Genomic DNA, 20,230 nt, shown 5'->3' with positions numbered 1-20,230 from the left:
GGAGAGTGTTGGATCAGTGAGTGTGGAGGAGTGAGCCCTTGTGGCAAGAGTGACTCTCAGAGGGCGCGGTGAGCACCTTGGAAACAGGTGATCGGAGTGGCGGAGAGTGTACGTCGGTCTGGCCCTGGCTCAGCCCCGGCCGCAGGAGGAAGGGCGGGAGGAAGGGTGGGAAGGGAGGTGAGGAGGGGAGTAGTGGGGAGGGCGGAGGAGGGGGAGGGGGGGCAGCGTCGGAGCGGGCACTGAGGCACCTGGCCGAGTGGGTAAGCCAGATTAGCGTGGCCGAGGCCAAGCACAAGAGAGGGAAGCAGAAACCCGGCCAGGGAGACGCCCACGCCTGCCCGCACCCGCCCGACGCCGCCCTTATGCCGCTCCTGAGCCCTCGGCCCAGTCCCAAGATGGCCAGTCCAGGCAATGCTAACCTCTTCTACACTGTGGAGGTCGGCGACACCCGCTTCACCATCCTCCGACGATACACAAATCTCAAGCCCATTGGCTCTGGTGCTCAGGGCATAGTATGGTATGTCATATTGTTTTGTAACTCACTGATTTAGCAGACTGATGATAATGATGATGATGATGATGATGTGTGATTAACACCCTGCCTTGCCCACAGCGCGGCATATGACTCTGTGACGCAGCAGAACGTAGCGATAAAGAAGTTGTCACGACCCTTCCAGAACGTCACACATGCCAAACGGGCATACAGGGAGTTCAAGCTAATGAAACTCGTCAACCATAAGAATGTAAGTTATGGTTGTCTTGTCTTTTCTTATGCAATTACCTTTTTTTTTTTTTTTTTTTCCCAGGACATTAAGTTGTATTCAAAACCTTGTGATTGTATCTCTCTGTATGGTATTTGTCTCAGTCTTTCCACATCCTGGAAGCTCACCCATAGGAGATAGGCATAATAGAAGTCTCCAGGGTGTTCTGTTGTTATACTTCTCCTGTGCTGGTATGACTCCATTCCCATGGGATGATAGGTAGGGAAAGTTGGGATATTAATAGCTGGACAGCAGTTATATTGGTACCATCACATGAAAGCATCTTTCTCATTATCCCCACAGATAATCGGGCTGCTCAATGCATTCACACCACAGAAGTCCCTGGATGAGTTTCAAGATGTGTACCTGGTGATGGAACTGATGGATGCCAACCTGTGTCAAGTGATACAAATGGACCTGGACCACGAACGCATGTCTTATCTCCTCTACCAAATGTTGTGCGGCATCAAGCACCTCCACTCAGCCGGCATCATACACAGGGTATCCATACACAGCCAGTTTTACAGGTCATATTCTTGTATACTCGAGACTTTCTAGCTTCTCTTCATTAGCTACCAATCCTTGGGATGTTAAAATTCCATTAGAAGTAAAGATTGTCAATGCATGTGCCATGATGTGAGTGTAGTAGGCTCAGAGTTAGTGCACAGTACTTCAAAAATTGTCTTAGAAACATTTGACATTTTGTTGTTTTGTGTTATTGGTACTTTCAAAACTTTCAGAGTGTAACATTTGATGTGGTGCTATATTTTGTGTTTTTGTTTCTATTTGCTATTCACAAGAAGTTAAACTTTCTTGCATGCAGTTGTTGATTGATGTGAACTTGTTGCCTACAGGACCTGAAGCCCAGCAATATTGTGGTGAAGTCAGACTGTACACTGAAGATCCTTGACTTTGGGTTGGCGCGGACGGCTGGCACCACCTTCATGATGACGCCATATGTTGTTACCAGATACTACCGTGCTCCAGAGGTTAGTACTATGGTTTCTTCACTTTTATTTGACCCAGATTTTTGTCCTTTTGCAGCGTATTTCATATAGCCTAGCCGTAGAAAAAGACAATACTGTAAGTACATGATCACCGTAGCACTCATTTGTGACCAGCACCATATTTTAGTGTTAATCCTTTGTTTCAGCTCACAATGGAAGATGAAGAGATGACATTTATAGGCAGGGTTAGTGTAAAATGAGCATAATCCATGTTTCATACAGGGTCTCATCATTTAATCCTTGAAGCAGCAGTTACCTCAATCCTGATTTCACAGTGCCTTTGATAACTTTAATGTTGATTTGCCAGTTCCCTTAATTTACAGTACCAGTTTAAAGGAAAAAATTGTGATACATTGGAATGCACAGCTGACATATATATGAGGATTACCTGCATTGTAGTTACCTTATCCTGTTAACTCCTTAAATCTTGTGATGTCATTATTACAGCATTTTGTTCTGGATACCTTGAGATATTTTTATTCAGCTTAGTGGAGGCATTTTGAACTGAAGAGGTTAGAAATTTGGGGGAGAAGTTTATCAGCTATTCCTAATTTTTTCCATGTAGGTGTTAGGATTATATTCTAGGAGGAATAGAGGCTTCGTAGTACCTCTTTTTTACCAGTTTATTTTGTACTTTAGCATACTCACTTGCCACCTATATCACGTATCTACATAATTTTTTCATGTAACGCACAAGAAGATATTGAAATGTAATATACAAAATAAATTGCTAAGGAAGAGGTGCTGCAGTTTCCAGGGCCACTTGAAATGTGATCCTTAATTTGTTACCTGTACCTGTGATGATTTTGTCCCACAGGTAATCCTTGGTATGGGGTACACGGAGAATGTTGACATCTGGTCGGTGGGCTGCATCATGGGTGAGATGATACGAGGAGGTGTGCTCTTCCCAGGCACTGACCATATTGACCAATGGAACAAGATTATAGGTGAGAGGGTGAGGGAGAGAGAGAGAGGGGTGGGTGGATGGGGGTGTTCATGTATGTGTGTGTGCAGCATAATGATTGATTATAAAGGGTTAAATTTGTCAATAACTAGTATGCATTAGGTAATTTTCTACAAGGTTTTCTTCATATTCAGTTGGACTCAAAATATTTAAATACCTGAGGGATGGATCCAGCACTTTGGAAAAGGGGTGTTTCAAGGCAGCATTACCACATGTTTGAATTCATGCTGACTCATTACTAAATGTCTCAGAATTTATAAGCAAATCCACTTTTCATTGAAGTGATTGTATAATGGTGGTAGGCGAGGGTGCTTACCATCCACTCACTCGATGTAGTGCTGCTTTGGGTGTTTCCCCCTTCCTCTCTTCCTTCCTTCTGTCTTTTGGTTTTCTTTCCTTCATTCTTTCCTCTTCCTTCTGCCTACGGGTGCATTTACACTCCCTCCTCTGGCTCTATTTGCTTCAGTCTTTCCTCTTCCTTGTGTCTGTGGGTGACTCTGCTCTGAGTGACAAGCCGAATGGTTTCCTGTACACCAGGAAACCATTTACTAGACTGGGTGGTAACCACATAACGAAATTATGGCTTCGGGTGGTTTAGTGGGTAATTAAGGTGCTCCAATCAGATTGAGCTGGTGCAGGTTTATATCCAATGGAGGGTTGGGGTTTATTGCTTACATAATGCCACTCAGGGATGAGTGAGGCTGGTCACTCATCTTTAATGTCAGGACCAGCTTGCTTAGCCCCTGGCACCTACACTCCTATTGGGGCAACATAGGATTAGATGATGATGAACGTATGACAAAATTTATGTAAGATTTATTATCACTCCCTTTTTATATACTGTGTATATATCATAGGTCTGCTGAAAATAGGGAGGGTGTAGCCTAACTCCCTCCCCTTTGAATCAGTGCCTATACTTGATTTTCTGCAGTCTGTTTTTATACTGTTTATCGGGCACCAGTCACCTACCCCATATTTTATTACAAAAAATTCCATTTTTGAGAACAATGAATAAAAATAACAAAACCAGTAAAACTGTGTGTCCAAGAGATTAACTGTGTCATTATCAGCCAACCCCACCTCAGCCTGGGACAGGAGGTCAGGATGATGATGATGTTGATTTTGCCAGCCTTGTAATTGGCCCTCTTTTTCTTTGCTTCATACAGAACAACTAGGTACGCCATCACAGGACTTCATGTCACGGTTACAGCCAACAGTGCGTAACTACGTAGAGAACCGACCGCGCTACCCTGGCTACTCCTTCGACCGGCTGTTCCCCGATGTCCTCTTCCCGGCTGAGTCAACAGACCACAACCGGCTGAAAGGTGAGGCAGAGGAAGAGTGTTGGACCCACCACAACCATCAGCGCTCCAGCTACTTCTGGATCAAAGGTAAGTGTTTAGTGTTGTTCTCCACTCCCCATCCCCCTCCCCTTCTTCCCCCCCCCCCATCCCACCACTTTCTTACTCTTTTCCCTTCTTTGCTTCACTACCATCTCTTTTTTTTTCTTTAATCTTTCACCTCATGTCATCTCATCCTTTCTTCTCCTCTCCTCATCTCTCAAGTTTATTTTCACTTCACATCACTTCACTTATTTTCTCTTATATTCAGCTGACTCTTGGGTCACAACACAACAACTCACTTCATGCACCTCAGTCTTGCAACACAGACAGTCCCTCAACTTAACCACAAGAGATCTTTGGGAATGCCCAGCTGGAGACAGGTTTCCTGGAGTCCACTGGGTTTACATCCAGACTTGGACCAATACAGAATGTACAACATTCTACCACCTCTCATCACTCGTAACATTTCATACTGTTTACTTCCACTCCTCTGCCGTCCTTTCCAACTCTTTTATGATATAATTATTTGGCATGGTGTGACCTGCCTTTACCACTACCACACTTCCTCTGAGTTTTTTTCGTAAAAGAACAGACTTAGATATACAGTACTGTAGATGTTCAGTTCTGATTAATTAAAGCACAGAGTTTGGTGAATTTAGAAATAAGTACTAAACTGAAGTATAGATTTAACATTACTTACATTCCCGTAGAATTCTATCCACATATTCCCTGCTTGTGTGAATTTATTTGAAATGGATAGTTTGTGCAGGCTTCTAGCCTATGTCAGATAAGAAAAATGTGCAGTAGTGTTGAAGGAGTTAAAGACTGTCTCCCTCTGTGAGAATTATGCACCTCCAACCCTACCCCCAACCCACCTACCCCCTCTCCCAGCTGGCCAGGTGTGAGTGACAACTAACATGGGCACCCAGAGGTAAGTGGCATGAGCACCATTGTGTTGTTTGGGTACTAACCACCTCCTGCCTCCACCAGTGATGTGGTGAGGTAACCTAGCAGTGGCTTGGCCTGGCGTGTGTTGTGATGAGCCTATTGTCTGTACATTAGTTAATTCACTTTAACTTGGTGGAAATTTCAAATTTGTTTCCTTTTGTAGCATAATTCCCATAGCTCACTGGCAGAATAAGGCAATACTATTGTTCTACATCCTTTCCATAGCACTTCTTTGTGATCAACATTATACTTGTATTAATTTCATTACAGCTTAGCAATGAACATAGAACGATGCCAGTTTTACACCTAGATAAAGTGAACAGAGCAAACTTGTTTAATCACTCATTACAGTAATTACTCATAATAATGAGATTGCCATTTTGATATGTGAAGCAACAGAACGTGGTGAAATTTTTTTTGGCCAGTCTGATGGAGCCAGAATTTTGAGGGTTTGAATGATGAGTGAATGGAAGCGTGGCCCATTGGATTGGGCAGACTTTGGCTGGCTGGACATTGCTATTCCTCATCCTGCCCTAGGGTGGGAAAGGAGGTCTGGATATGATAGTGATGATATCATTTTGATTTTAATATACCCTAGTGATATCCAGACTAAATTTTATAGATTTGTTGTAACCTGTACTTCATTCTTTACAGACTTGTCTGGTTAGTAAAAGTTTTCCATTTTATTGTTCACATTTGTGTATTTTGAATGAATCTCCTGCATTTACTGACATGTTATTGTATATAGTTGGTAGCACATGCCTTTAGTTTTTTTTTTTTTTTTTTTTAAACTCAACTGATCAGTTGAATAAACACTGAAGGCTATATTTTAAACTTTGAGGTCAAAGATATACAGTATATATATATATATATATATATATATATACACACATACTATATAGTGCAGTATGTATACAGGCTGTCCTCGTTATAATGATGGGATGCGTTTAGGAGAACCCATTGTTGAGCCAGGGTATCGTTAAACAGGGACACTATAGAAAGTATAGGGATTCGTTGGAGAACCTTGGGATCCCCCCCCCCCACCACCCCATCCCCACCCAAGTCCAAAACCCACCCAAGTGAGTCGAAAAACAAGTTTCTAGTTCACCAAAAACCCCAAATAGCATTCAAACAAACTAAACTAAGCCTAAAAGCAGTTTATAACTCACCTAAACCCAAAAATAAAATCTGAAAATTATGTAAAATAAGTCTGGGAAAAGATTAAACTAGTAAACTGTACCCCAAAATGACAGTGTATACCCCACCTATGACTGAAACACATTAATCTAAGTCTAAAAACAGTAATCAACCTACATACATACATCATCTAATCATTGTCATCTAATCCTGTGTTGCCCAATGAGGAGCATAGGAGCCCGGGGCTGGGCAAGTTGATCCTGACATTTAAGATGAGAATGATCAGCCTCACTCATCCCTGAGTGGCATTACGTGAGCAGTAAACCCCAACCATCCCTTGGATATAAACCTGCACCAGCTCAATCCGATTGGAGCGCCTTAATTACCCACTAAACCACCAGGCGCCATAATTTGGTTATATAGTTACCACTCAGCGTAGTAAATGGTTTCCCGGTGTACAGGAAACCATTTGCCTTGTCAGTCAGTGTAGAGTCACCTGTAGACAGAAGGAAGAGGAAGGAAAGAAGGACATAAGAGGAAGGAAGGTAAGAAGGAAGAAAGAGAGGAAAGAGCAGCCATCCAAGTGCAGCACTACATCAAGTGAGTGGATGGTGAGTGCCCCCACCTACCACTTGTAAATCAACCTGAACACAAAATGTAAGTCTAAAATATCATCAAAATTGGTTAAAGAAGAAACCATTAAAAAAATAAATAAATAAATAAACAACCGGGGTCTGGTCATCAATAGGCGGGGAAGGATGTTAATTTTTTTTACATCGCTATGGCGGGGTATCGTATAGCGGGATATGCCCATGTATATACTGTATACCCTGTATAAATACATATATATATATATATATACATATATATATATACATATATATATTTTATATATACTGTATATGTATATATATTTTATATATATACAGTACAGTATATCCATCCATCTATCATCCAATCCTACGTTGCCCCATGAGGAGCGCAGGAGCTCAGGGTCAGGGGAGTTGGTTCGGACATTTAAGATATATAACTGTGCTTTGGATAAGTATGTAGTACCTTTGATGTTTTGATAAATTTACTGTACATATTGACAGTACATGTAGTTGATAAAATCATACAGTGCAAATTCAGAATAATTGAAACAGTGTATTCCGATGTTAATTGGACTAACCAGGGTTTTCTCTTCCTCCCTTTTCACTTTTTCTTGCCACTCTTCCCCTCCCATAATTCCTTCTGTTCTTCCTTTCTCGTTATTCTCTCCCTGTCACCAATCCTTCATTATTTTCCTTCCTTGCCTGTCACTCACCCTTTCTTTTTCACCTTTTTGCTTCCTCTGTCATTCTCCCTTCCCCTTTTTCTCTTCTTCCTTTCCTTTCCTCTCTGTTATTTTCTTCCCCTTCTCATCATTCCTGCTGTTATTCTCCATTGTTTTTCTTTTCCATTCTCTTTCCTCCTTCCTTTTCCTGTCTCACATCCCTCTCATTTCATACTTCCCTCTGTGCCTTGCTCGCCTCCCCTTGACTCTCCCTCCGTGTGCATCCTGTCCAATTGTGGTGGTGCAGCGAGTCAGGCCCGTGATCTACTATCCAGAATGCTCGTCATTGATCCCGAGCGTAGGATAAGCGTTGACGAGGCTCTGATGCATCCTTATATCAATGTGTGGTACGACGAGGCCGAGGTTAATGCAGTAAGTACACACGGAGCTTTTTCTTGCCACTTGTCTTTTTATAAAGTGGCCATAAATTGATATAATCAATTTTAGTAATGAAATAAATATTGAGAGCAACATAATGAAATAAACTCACATTTTCCTTGTATGAAGAGGTTGTATAGGATTATTGTCTTGTTTAATTCTTCATAGTCCTTTCCAGTGCCGACAGTAAGATATGATAATATATGAATTAGTTGTTGGTATTGATTTGTTTGTTTGGGAAAGTATAATGTGCATATAGCCAGTATATCCATTACAATACAGTACTGATGCCAGCACTGTGTAATATGTAAACCAGTATCAACTTTGAGTGTGAGAGGTTGTGCAGTGTTGTTATGCATATAGCAGCATATTATAATACTATAACAAGGTATGTTTTTGTTTGTGAGTTAATACTGTAGTGTGTAATTCTCATGTGTGTGTGTGTACAGCCTGCCCCTGGGCCATACGACCACAGCGTTGATGACCGAGAGCACACGGTGGACCAGTGGAAGGAACTGATATACAAGGAGGTGATGGACTATGAGCTGGTATACAACTCTCCAGGTGGTGCAGGCGGTGCCAGTGCCCGCACCACCGCCCCCACCCACACCCCCGCCCAGCCAGCACCGGCCACCACCAATGCAGCGGCCGATGGCGACCCAGACCACCGCCCCAACCATAGATAGGGATGTCCTCAGCCCTGCTAGGCTGCCCACCAGCCTCCCACCAACCCTCCGCCCCACGCCTGCCCCGGCACCCCAGTCATGCCCCGCCCCGCCCTGCAGCTGCACTCGCCCCGGTCACTCCACAAGTGGCTCGGCATCACCTCGGCAACCTGAAACTCACACCTCATGACAGAAAAATATAAATTATAAACAGATTTATTACTTTTCCCACATATGTTGATAAAAACTATAAAAGTGAGTGTCGGTATTTATGTGAAAAGTGTGTGAGGCAATCAGCAGGTGGGAGGACAGCAGTGTGTCGTGCCAGGCAGCTGCTTGGCACCGTATCATACCGAGGTCAACAAGTGACTGGGAGCCGCAGGCTTGTTATTAATAGAAGACAGTCGTTTGCTGTTACAACGGTTCTTTCCTTGTGCAGCTCAAACAGAATGACTCCCTTTTTTTCTCTGATAATTCTCTTCTCGTGCTTGTGGCCGGAGCGCCTCGCCGTGTAGTCGACTCCCTCCCTTGTCCAGTGTCTGTGTTGTGTGAGTGAGTGCCAGCGGTCGCGTGTGTACTTTTGTCTGCCTCTTGCTGTGGCAGACTCCCTTGGGAACTACCAACATTATAGACTCTTAAAAAAATATGCAATTTAGGTACTGTAAGCTGTAGATATTTTCCTGCTTTGTGTCTTGACACCGTCAGAGAGGAACTGTGTACTTGAGTGTGACTTAAGATTAGTCTGCAACATGCAATATCATTGCATCACAATATAACGTTGAGGCAAGTGTTGCAAGAAATCATCCATCTTGCTCAGATCCTATCATTATTCTCTATATTTTCATCATTGTTAAATATTTCTTAAGAATTTGTCAATTCTGAACTGGGCAATGTGTTACAAAGCTTTCCCTATTAGAAAGCTTTGCTTGTGGCTGCTACAGTAAATTTTAAAGTAAGGCATATCAAGCAATGGTTAAGATTTTTATTTAATGACTTTAAACTTTTTTTATTGGGAAGTGTTGTGAGACTTGAATGATTTTAACCCATTTTATTGGGAAGTGTTGTGAATTTTAATGATTTTAACCTTGTTTATTGGGAAGTGTTGTGAGATTTTGTGTTTATTTATTTTTTTATTTTTTTTTAAATCCAGAGATCTATTATGTGATATCCATAGATTTGGGATGGGTTGTTATTTTGAAAATTTATTATTGATATTATTATAAACCAGTTCTTCCAAGGGTTTCCTAGACTGGCAGTCTACAAATCAGCATTTGTAATATATTTGTAATTCGTGTACAGGCTCAACCTAACTTGTTTGTTCTGGAGGTGATGAGTCAGGTACCATGTGATTTGATTTTTGAGGTGATATTATAGCAGCAGCAGTATTTAGTGTTGACGTATAGACCCGACCGCGGTCTGCCCAGTGGTAAGTACGCAGACTCCTCCTGCATCCTCCTTAGCTGTCGTGTCCCTCAGCCTGCCTATCAGTCAGCCTTGCTCATACCTTACCCAGTACTATAGCTTCAATTACCTGTCAGGCAGGATCCCTCCCCAACACACCCACCACACAGCAGGATAAGAACAGCCAGTAAGGGGCACAACTCCAGGCTGGACTTTCCATACTGGCCCCTAAGGTTGTGGCATGCCTGTCAAATGGGACATTCATGGTACAGCAAATTTAAGAAATATTAAACTTCATCAAGAATTTTCATAGAAATACCGTACAGTGTATTAATAAAAATCCATGCACAGGTTAAACAATCTTTGTACTTGCCAGTGAAACTTATTAGAAGACTCAAGGTGTTCGTGTTCACATGAAGTGACGGTGAAGACGCCTTGTTTTTGTTCACAAGTGTTTGTTTTCACTGATGACTGCCCAAGCAGGCATGAAGTAGTCACTGCCTCCACCACATGAGACAAAGGTTGTGTCATGCATATTGTCAAATGGAAACTTGTACTTTGCATAGTATGGAAATGCAGAAATCAGAAAGTTGGCAAGATTCTGGAAGGCACATCACCTGCAACTAGCAGTCTTCTGATAGGCATATCACAGCTGAGGGGTTAAGGAAATAGATATGTAGAAAAGCAGGTGGAAGTCAGATTTACCCAAAGTTAGTGATACATCTACCTAAAACCAAGTCAGATTGAAGTTTTGCTTCAATTTGAGACATTTGCCTTGGATTCTGATATTAGTGATCACTGCCCAGAGATTTGCCCCTTACTGAATGCTCAAGTCCGTCCCAACGTTCAGCTGCCGGGGGCCACAACACATCTCGGAACTAAAGCTGTGATTTTATATATAATTTATCATCTTTCTCATACCGTAGGCATCACTAACGGATTTTGTGGTCATGTGCTGTTTGGAGTAATAATGCATCAGTTTTTCATTACCCATTATTTATCTGCTCACTTATGGTACTCTGTTCCCTGAGGCCCAGAAGTCCTCCACCCCTTCTCATGTCACCACTGTAATGCTAATACCCACCATCCATAATAAATACAAGTTAGAGTTGATCATACAAGACTGGTATGATGTTAGCAGGGGTGCTTTTATGACATGTTGGTGGGTCTTGAGGAAAATTAGTAAAGTCTTGCTTTAACAAAATTCACATTATTAAACTGTTCCCTGCCCTGGCCTGGGAATGAATTTGCATCCTTTCAGATAGCAGATCACTTCCATAACCACTTGACCACCACCTCCCCTTCCTTCCCCTCAAGCCATAGCTATCCTCAGCAGCTTATAGTCTGTGTCCTGACAACTGCGCTGCTGAGAGTCTGCAGGTACACATAGGGACAAAACTTCACTTAATATTTCACCTCTCCTTCTCACTTCTCTGCTGGGCACCATTCCTAAGAAGATAGAGACATAGTTTGTCTCTCTGCCCATAGATGATGCTCCTTGATACGATGCATCAGTGAGGAAAGCGATGGACTTACCCTGAGAACGAAGTAGACACAGTAGAATAGTAGGCAAACAGAGAGGCTTGGTATGTTTCTCTGTCCACAGATGTTACTCTTAGGTATGTGTCAGGAGGGTGGACATGCCCTGTGTATGTGAAGTAGATGCAATGCAATATTAGGCAAAATTTTGTCCCTGAGTGTATCAGTATGTGCCCCCCGTCCCCCAGTACAGTAACAACAGCAGACTTTGTGTAGTGTACAAATACAGTATTTCAAGATGGAGGTCTCCCCCTTGTTCCTTGTACCAGTAAACTGATTGTTATAGCCAAACACGAGGGACTGCGGCAGTGTTACTTTATTTTATATATATATATTTTTTGTTTCTGAATTGTTTTTTAAAAGTATTTAATTACGGGTTGCATTATTGTGGCAGTGACCTTTGACGATTATCCTCGACTCTTTGAAATGTTGTATTGTTTTGATGTTGTGAAAAACATTTATAAGATGGCTGCAATGTAAGGGTATGAAGCTCAGGGAGAGATATTTGGGTTGCATAGTTCTGTTCATTAACCCTTTCACTGCTACGATTTCTCTCAGCTGAACAAAATTGCCAGGTGTTAGCCTGAACACAGTACCAAAGTGCATCCATAATAGTGAAAGTGTTAATTACCAGGAGTAGAGCTTGCCAAATTCAGTATCCAGATTTAGTTAATTGGTGATTACATTGTATCATGTCAAGATGAGGGTTTGTGGAGCTCAGTAATTATAATCTCTATCACCTTAGTTCTAGATGGATGTTGTGAAAGATTAGAATGTCATAAATACAGAATATTAGCTGCACTGTTGGTTTGAGTCAACATAAACTGATGGTTCTGAATGATGTGGTCCTCCCTGAGCTTCAGGAGCTTGACAACGTACATATTGGATAGGGTAAATTGATAAATTCTCTTCCAATGAATAATTTTAGTGATATTTGTGTATGTAACTATCATTTCCTATCAATAAAGTCAACGTATTCGGGATTCCATAACTGGCTTGTAAGTACTGATTATTGTGGCTATGAAACACAGTAATTGACCTCTATCTTCATTGACCCAGCAGCTGGGTCTGGCCTCGTTGAGTTTGTCACATACTGCAGGTGGCAGAGTCGGTCCGACACCGCTCAATGTCAATCCTTCCTTGTGCTGTGCTGAAATATGAGATTCTTTTAGGGTAAATTAAAAGAGTGCCGTCATTCAAAAGTGGAAGACAGATGTTTGGGGATATTTTTCAGTCTTTCATATTGTAAATGAAAGTCATGTGACTGTTGTACACAATGTGATGTGGTTTGATTTCAGACGTTGCAGCTTCTTTAAATGAAGAAGTGATGTGGGTCTTGTTCCCTCAAATTTCCAGATGCATAAATTGTGCTGGATTCAGACCAACTTCCTTTGTACATTCCAGGTTATGTTTGTTGGAAACTGATGTGCAGGCCACTTGTAGAACTTGTTTATTTTGTTGTGTACTGAGTGAGGACGTGACCTCATCAGTAGCCGCTCCCGCAGCTAGCCTCAGGCATCGGGATTCATCATTTAGATATAATAAATGCATTGTATGCTAGCTCATCCTAGGCTATTATAGTGTAGGTTCACTAGTGTAACCTTTAGTGACGTTGTACAAAACTAGTGCCGCCAGCAGGCACCACCCAGTGTTCCACCACCCACCTCTCTCTCTCTGTCTTCTTGTGTTGCCTCTCTTCCTCTTTATTTTCATGTCCATTCAGGAATTATGAGGGTGCATGCAGAGGGTATGTAAAGTAATTTATGATAATTATTAGCAAAATATTTATGCTCTGGGTGTGGAAATTATTGCCAGAGGATGGGAGGGCATAACAATACCTGTCCTAATGATGTTTCCTGAGTGCTCAAGACAGGAAGACTCGCTCCCACTGTAGACTTATATTAGGGATGTGCAGTTGTCCCACTTGTCCCAGTAGGTGTTAACTCTCTGGCCACCACTTGTTACCCTCCTCAACCTGCGCCTCATCCTGGCGTGATGTCAACAGTCTGTATTCTCATCCATTTAGGAAGCTCTCTGGAACCCCTTCCTTTACCAGTTTGTTTATATATCGGGGAGATTATAATAGTACCGCAAGTTTTTATGCTTTTTGTAGTAAAATAATATGTGTAACATACAAGAAAATAATCAGTATAATTATGTACTGGTATGTTATTTCTTGTATGTCATTTTTGCTTTCTGCATCCACAAAAATTATAGGTATCAGACAAGAGAATAAAATTATAATATACTGAGTAAACAATGAAGAAAAGGGTGCAAGAAAGCTTCCTACACTAACGAGAGTATGACTTGATGTGTTTGTGCGTACTTGAGTGAGTGTACATGTGTTTTGTGCTTGCCTTGTTGGATGCTTGTTGTCGGGTGTGAGTGTGAACGTCGTGTACAGGTAGTTGGTACTGGTGAGGGAAGGTGCCGCTGTACATTAAGTTCCATGTCCGTTGGCCTGTCTCTTCCCTGGCTTTGCTGTGTGGGGGCCGCACGTGCACTGTCATGTGCTGTGGCTGTTGCAGGTCAACCACCTCCATCCATTATATGCGGTGTGTGTGTGTATGTGTATGTAAGAGCGTATGTTTGTGCATGTGTGTGTGGGGCCGAGAGCAATAGTAAAGTGTCCAGTACCTCACTCACTCGCGCTGCCGGCCCGCCCTCCCGACGGCACACCTATATATTTACCCGGCTCATATATATATATAAATATATATACATATATATTTACAGGTCAGTTGAGGTCCATGGCATTTTAGGTTATCCATGGGAGAAAAATGCAGATCTACTGCTACACCTGTTTAAACTTTCAACATTTGTGCTTAGTCAGGACAAATCATAACCTTTTGTATATAAAGCAAACCCCAGTAGTGCAAATAATAATAAAATGATCAAGTTACCTTCTTTTTATTTTATATCATACAAAGTATTTCAACCAAATGGGAGAAATGGAGTTCCACCAAGCTAAGCCCTGTATTGGACTATATAGCCCCGCTAGGGTTACAGGAGGAAGCTACCCCTCCCGGTACGGCAGCCCGGGCGAGGCTCGAACTTGCAATCCCCCGATCACAAGTCCAGCGCGCTACCACTGTGCTACCGCACCCCCCTAGTATTTCAACCAAGCACTGCAAACAGTTTAAGTAAAAACTGAAAGTACCGTAAACTGCCCCTACTTTATTTATTTTGTATTCATTTAGTTGTGAAAGGCTTTGTTCATGCTTGTACGTATCAGCCTTGGTCACCTGATGACAGGTTTCCATGCTGCACATCTCTGGCAGCATCTCTGTCTACCCCCTTAACCCTGGCATCATTCTGTGGAACCTCATTCTGTCTAAGTGAAAATGTTTAAACTAAAATCCAGCTTTAAATATTATCAATATACAGTAGAGCTCTATTACAGAATAACCTAACAGATTGCATCTGTGAAGGTTATCAACCATTTGCCTGTGTAATTCACAGGCAAATGGTCAGCATCTTATTGATCTACTAAACACATGAATGCATGTCTAATGAACAGCATTTCAACAGTTCTGAAAAGATGACTATTCCTATTACTCAACCTCTTCAATATGAGAATTTTTACATTTCTGTAGTAACTTTAGTCTTGCCATCACCATAATATTTGATTAAGCTTAGGGGAAGATGTCTCATAATGAAGGGAATCCATTAACATCACTAGTATGATGGTCTCATATCCATGGCACTGTCAGAAGACCTGAGCTTCCCATAATGCAGTAAAAGAGTTAACTCTCACGCTCAAATTGCATTCTCTGCTTTATAAAATATTTTAGCATTACCACACGAGGGTTAACAGTGGCATTATGAACTCTCAAGGTCCCATGACTCACTCTCGACTGAATAAAATCATCTGGTGCTAACCAAAATAAAATACATGAGTTTTTCCAATCATGAGATAGTTAAATAAAAGACTGTGCATACCAGTGCTTCTGGGTGTGCTACAAGAGTTCAGGGGTGAGGCCACTCAGTAAGTTGCGTACACATCTCAACCCCTCCACGTTGCCCACCTGAAAGTAACATGGAAGTAAATTTATAATCATCATCCTTAAAAACATTTCTCCATGGACACACCATCTTTTATAACTTATTCAAGAAAGTACAAAAGCAGGGAACTATCAACAGCATGCCAAGTGTACAAATACTGTACACTCACAAATTTCTCCGAAGATACATCTTTCTTACTGGCGAGTGCTAGGGTGCTGCGTACACTTTGAGCAACCACCTGATACCCCTTGAGTGTGGTGATGACAGACTGGGTGGCATCACAGACGTCTCCCACACTGCCCTCCTCCACATCAATCATCCACGTGCACCAATACCGATGCTCCTCCAGAGGCTGAAAGTAGCGCTTCTTCACTACCTGCGAGACAAGCAGGCTATGTTACAGTTGTTTTCTATTGGATGGGAGCTAAGCTGATGTCTTCTATTAAATGGATGTGAAAGTAAGTGCTAAAACAAGCTAACTGCTTCCAAACACTTCCTAGAAACTGTTCGGGAAAAACACTGAAGATGTGTAATAAGACTGGGTGTATCTCAACTAAAATAAAACTGTTTACTTGTGCCTAAGCTTCCTATTTAAGAGGGATGATGGTGTACTTACCATGCCGCAGCCATGCTTCATTCTCATGATAGTACCTCCCAGGGTCAATGATAGGTAACCATCTACCATTATCTACAGCATCATTATCCAGACCTCTTTACAACCCAAGGATGAGGTGAGGTCGGGTACAGAGAGAGAGGAAAAAAAGAGAGAGAGAGAGAGGAGAAACTAACCAAGAGTCTGCCCAACTGAATGGGCCACATTCTGATTCACTCACCATTCAAACCTCCCAGAATTCTGACCACCCCACAGGCATAAACGTCAACACTTAAGATAGGACTCAAGCAAACCTTTTCAATCTGCATGGAAGGTGATGAGCCAATGATAAGCGGTGATGGATGACTTTCTGTGCTTTCCATGGCTTGTTCCTTGGCCATTTCCTTTACCAGTTCTGCGCGCCTGGCCCATCTGCGGCTGCGAGGGGTGTCCAAGGCTGTGTTATCGTCTCTGGTAACAGCAAACACTCCATCGTCACTGCTCTGATCACTGATGCGTCGGGAGCGTCGCCTGCTTCCTGTGTGCGTGACCACATATTCAATAAATTTGTAAGATGCGGCTTTTCCTTGTGGTGCCGTATGTATACCAAAATAATCTCAATACAGTTCTCCATTTGCTTTATTCAATCAATCAGTAAACTATGCAATTCTCTCTGTAATGATACTCAAGAATACTCTCCCTATTGATAATGTGAATAGGGCAAGCTTATGCATTCAAAACTTTCTTTACTATTGGTCTCCTCACTGGTATCTTTTAAAGTTTTAAAGTCCGCTTACAGGCTCTTCTGTCAGGCTCACACATTGCATCTTATACTACCTTATTACTAATAATAATACCGGTACTGCTGCTTCCATCATCGCTGCTCTGCTCACTCACACGTCGACCTCGCAGCTGCATGCTCCACCCCTCCTCAACCTTCCTTGGACTCTCTCTCTCCTCTTCTGATCTTGACATCTTCTTGGACCCCTTCCCCCCTTCACTTTCTGATTCACTTGTCTTTCTTGGACTCATCCCTCCATCTCCTGCTTCACTTCTTTTCCTTGGACTTCTTCTTTCCTCTCCTGTTTCACTTGCCTTTCTTTGGCTCTTCCCTCCCTCTCCCATTTCATTTCTCTTCCTCAGGCTTCTTCTTTCCTCTCCCGTTTCGTTCAACTTTCTTTGACCCTTCCCACCATCTCCTGTTTCACCTGCCATCCTTGGACTCTTCCTTAATATCATCTCAGACTTCTGGACCCCACTGCTGGCCCCTCCATCTTCCCTCCCTCGGGGCTTCTTAGCAATAGTTCCCTCCACCTCTTCCTCCTTTTTATCCTCTGTCTCAGTGTGGGTCTTACTTGCCCCTGAAATGGTCAAATTCTCCTCTTCCATCTTCTTAACGTGTTCCTTCTTTGTGTAGAGACTCCACAGACCCACAGACCTTTGGCACACTTGGCATCTGGGGAAGAGAGAAGAGTTAAGGGATATCTGTGTTACTGGGCAGCCTCACTGCTGTTATATTAGCAAAGGCATACCTCTCCTGCACCTATATTAGCTGTCCTGAAAGTCTTACAAAACTAAAATCATCATTACCTTCAACTACAGATGATGAATTATGATCCTTAAAACAGGGAAAGCGAATGCATGAAAAAGGGAGAACAATCAATAAGATGCCCAGTAAAATATGGTAAACATTCAATCACATATCTTACATGATGATGATGAGGAGGAGGAAGAGGTGGAGGAGAAGGAGGACTGACCTAAGATTAGATCCATGACTCTTCGACCATCCGCTCAGGACAAGGATGACTGCTGTCCTCACCACCTCCTCCTCCAAGGTGCTGCTTGGAAACACCCTTCTCACAAGCCCCTCATCCACACCCTGTTGCAAAATTATATACTCTAAGTCCTCATTATGGATCAGATTTATATATAACAGATAAACAGATGCGGCAGATACAGTGCACATGACATTATAATATCTAACCAGCTTGTCCATAAGATGCTGTGTGTTGATGAAGGGTAGGGGTGCTGGCAAAGAAGCCAGTGTATAGGCGGCATTGGTAAGGTTACGCAGCTGCTCGGATGTAGTTAAGCGTGGTGGCCGTGTCAACTCTAGGGGACCAGGGTGATGGCGCCACCAGCACGACTCGCGGTGCCGCTGCACGATGTTGTCTCGCAGAATGCCAACAAACTTCCAATCTAAAGCATATAAACCAGTTACAGTTAGCTTCAGATGCTGGACATGCACAGCTTCAAACAGCAGCACAGATATAACTGGCTGCCCGGCTTAACAAATACTGTATTCCTTAACAGCATCCTAAAGTTAGTACCATACATAAAGTAAGTACATTAAGCTTTAAAATCCAGTATGGGGTCAGTATAACATTAACACAAGTTGCTCTGTAATACAACCAAGACTAAAAGTGACAATGAATGCAGGAAAGACAACTGTAATGTACAAAGTGGTGAAAATGATATGATGGTTAGGGTTGTATTGTATGTGGTATAGGAGGCTGTGTAGCACCTCTTCCTTAGTACAGCAGTCTATTCTGCACCCTATACCTCAATATCCTGTGGTATGAGGATAGGAGGGAGAATGAGAGACTGACTAGAAGAGTACATGTGAATGAGGTGGAAGGGGAGAGTGGGAGACCAAGCATGAGATGGAGGAAGTGGAGAGAGGAGGGGGGGGGGGTGAGCTCAGATATCACTCATGCAAATTACATCGGTATTAAAACCATAGCTTATGGGTATAAGATGCAATATGCAAAATCAATCACCAAGGAATGGTTGCTAAGATATCGTCTATACCACCTAGAATATGACACAGCTGTGTATTGGACTAACATGCCTCAGTGTGTGCCTGTGAGGGTAGAGTGGCACACAGCACCTGTCGACACGTAACACACTGCAGCACATCCCTCTCTACCACCTGCCACCCCCACCGCGCACACTCCAGTGGGCTCACCCTCGCTGCACCCCACAGCCCCGGTGCAAACGAGCTCACCCGAGCATGGAACGCCTCCAGGCTGTGAGACTGGGGCTGGCTGGTTGGGGGCGTCAAAATGGTGTTGCCTGTGTTCTCCTTGTCATCAGACCTGCAACAACAGGAAATCTTCATTTCTTCTAAACTTCAAACATTACAAGTTCTCTGGAAAACATGGAAAATAAGCAAATCTGCAGCTTCAGATGGTCATTCTTATACTCCCCCCCCCCTAGAATTTTAGACTTCTAAGGCACTTTTCCTCTATGGCATTTTCATCACAAAATATTTTTATTTTATTCTTGAAGGTTAGGTTAGGTAGGGTTATCTTCAAGAGTAAAATACAAATAATTTGCAACAAAAATGCCATAGAAGAAAAGTGTCTTATACTGTAATTGCCTGAAATACCGAAAAAAAGGGATCAAAATCTCGCAACTGTTTTTGGCTGAAATTATAATTTTACATTTTTTCTAGCTAGCTTACCAAAACTATCCTACCTAACTTACAGTAGAGACCAAACCAAACTTAACTGCAACCCTAACAACTGTACTTAAGTTAGCTTCGTGGTGTGACTCTAAAACTGCAATAACTATATCTTAACTTTTTCTATGTCTAACGTTTTAGGTTTTTTAGAAATCAAGTAAAATCATCTGCACCCTTCTTTCCCAGGTCCTTCTACCGTACCGGCAAATTATATTAAAATCCTCTGGCAGTAGCTGATTCAGATTCCTAGTGCTTAGTGAAATTCGGGTTTTCACACTATCGTTGGGGCTGAAGCATTCCACATGATGGCTAGGAGAGAAAATTAATGTCAGACAACAAGTGCTATTGGTAAAGTAAAATGTTTGTGACATGAACCCGGCCTGGACCCACCAGGGTGATGCTGGGGTGTTAGAGTCTGTCAATTGACATAATATCGTTGATATCTTGTCCACTTTATGACTCACTGTCCCCGCTGCTTCCTCCATGTTTGCTGAATTAAATTCCAAATTGGTCTCAGTCACCTTCGAATACAAGACGAGAAACAATAAAGAAAAAAAAATCAGCCAAATTTTATGCACTGTGGCTTGGGTGGGTTGTGTTGTGTCACGTGACTCCTCGCACTCGCTCCGGCAACCAATGTCTACATAAATACTATAATTATTGACTTTTTTGGCCACTAGAACTTGCATTTATGGCAAATATTTATTTA

General features: G+C 42.4%; 2 protein-coding genes across 2 annotated transcripts; one reads left to right on the top strand and one right to left on the bottom strand.

Annotated features, from left to right (window-relative positions):
• The first annotated feature begins 272 nt into the window (after positions 1-272).
• On the top strand, positions 273-8,626 carry bsk (mitogen-activated protein kinase dJNK). Its single transcript, XM_080277384.1, has 8 exons — positions 273-517; positions 614-743; positions 1,065-1,262; positions 1,616-1,750; positions 2,586-2,715; positions 3,899-4,123; positions 7,723-7,847; positions 8,303-8,626. The coding sequence occupies exons 1-8, from the start codon at positions 363-365 to the stop codon at positions 8,537-8,539; spliced, it is 1,335 nt and encodes a 444-aa protein (XP_080133510.1). The 5' UTR covers positions 273-362; the 3' UTR covers positions 8,540-8,626.
• Positions 8,627-14,603: 5,977 nt separating this feature from the next.
• LOC145406079 (uncharacterized) lies at positions 14,604-20,032 on the bottom strand. The gene is made up of 9 exons (XM_080277265.1): positions 19,912-20,032; positions 18,903-19,153; positions 18,040-18,254; positions 17,813-17,934; positions 16,913-17,511; positions 16,370-16,593; positions 15,633-15,839; positions 15,401-15,486; positions 14,604-14,792 (listed from the first exon to the last, which is right to left on the bottom strand). Exons 1-8 carry the CDS (start codon positions 20,004-20,006, stop codon positions 15,418-15,420), a joined length of 1,782 nt encoding a protein of 593 aa, XP_080133391.1. The 5' UTR covers positions 20,007-20,032; the 3' UTR covers positions 14,604-14,792; positions 15,401-15,417.
• Between the last annotated feature and the right edge of the window lie 198 nt (positions 20,033-20,230).

The sequence above is a fragment of the Coenobita brevimanus genome, chromosome 69 (genome assembly GCF_032717465.1).
Source record: "Coenobita brevimanus isolate Jiangsu-jjx chromosome 69, ASM3271746v2, whole genome shotgun sequence".
Classification (NCBI taxonomy): Eukaryota; Metazoa; Arthropoda; class Malacostraca; order Decapoda; family Coenobitidae; genus Coenobita; species Coenobita brevimanus.
Note: the sequence above shows the minus strand (reverse complement) of the source record. Positions and strands in the feature narration are given on the sequence as shown.

Bases quoted from the DNA above. Each gene is read 5' to 3' on its own strand.
- bsk (XM_080277384.1), top strand. From the start codon at position 363: ATGCCGCTCCTGAGCCCTCGGCCCAGTCCCAAGATGGCCAGTCCAGGC. The intron at 744-1,064 runs GTAAGTTATGGT...TTATCCCCACAG, and splicing joins AACTCGTCAACCATAAGAAT to ATAATCGGGCTGCTCAATGC. The intron at 2,716-3,898 runs GTGAGAGGGTGA...TGCTTCATACAG, and splicing joins CCAATGGAACAAGATTATAG to AACAACTAGGTACGCCATCA.
- LOC145406079 (XM_080277265.1), bottom strand. From the start codon at position 20,006: ATGGAGGAAGCAGCGGGGACAGTGAGTCATAAAGTGGACAAGATATCA. The intron at 17,512-17,812 runs GTCAGTCCTCCT...TCTCTTCCCCAG, and splicing joins AGTCATGGATCTAATCTTAG to ATGCCAAGTGTGCCAAAGGT. The intron at 15,840-16,369 runs GTTTGCTTGAGT...CTTGTCTCGCAG, and splicing joins CTTCCATGCAGATTGAAAAG to GTAGTGAAGAAGCGCTACTT.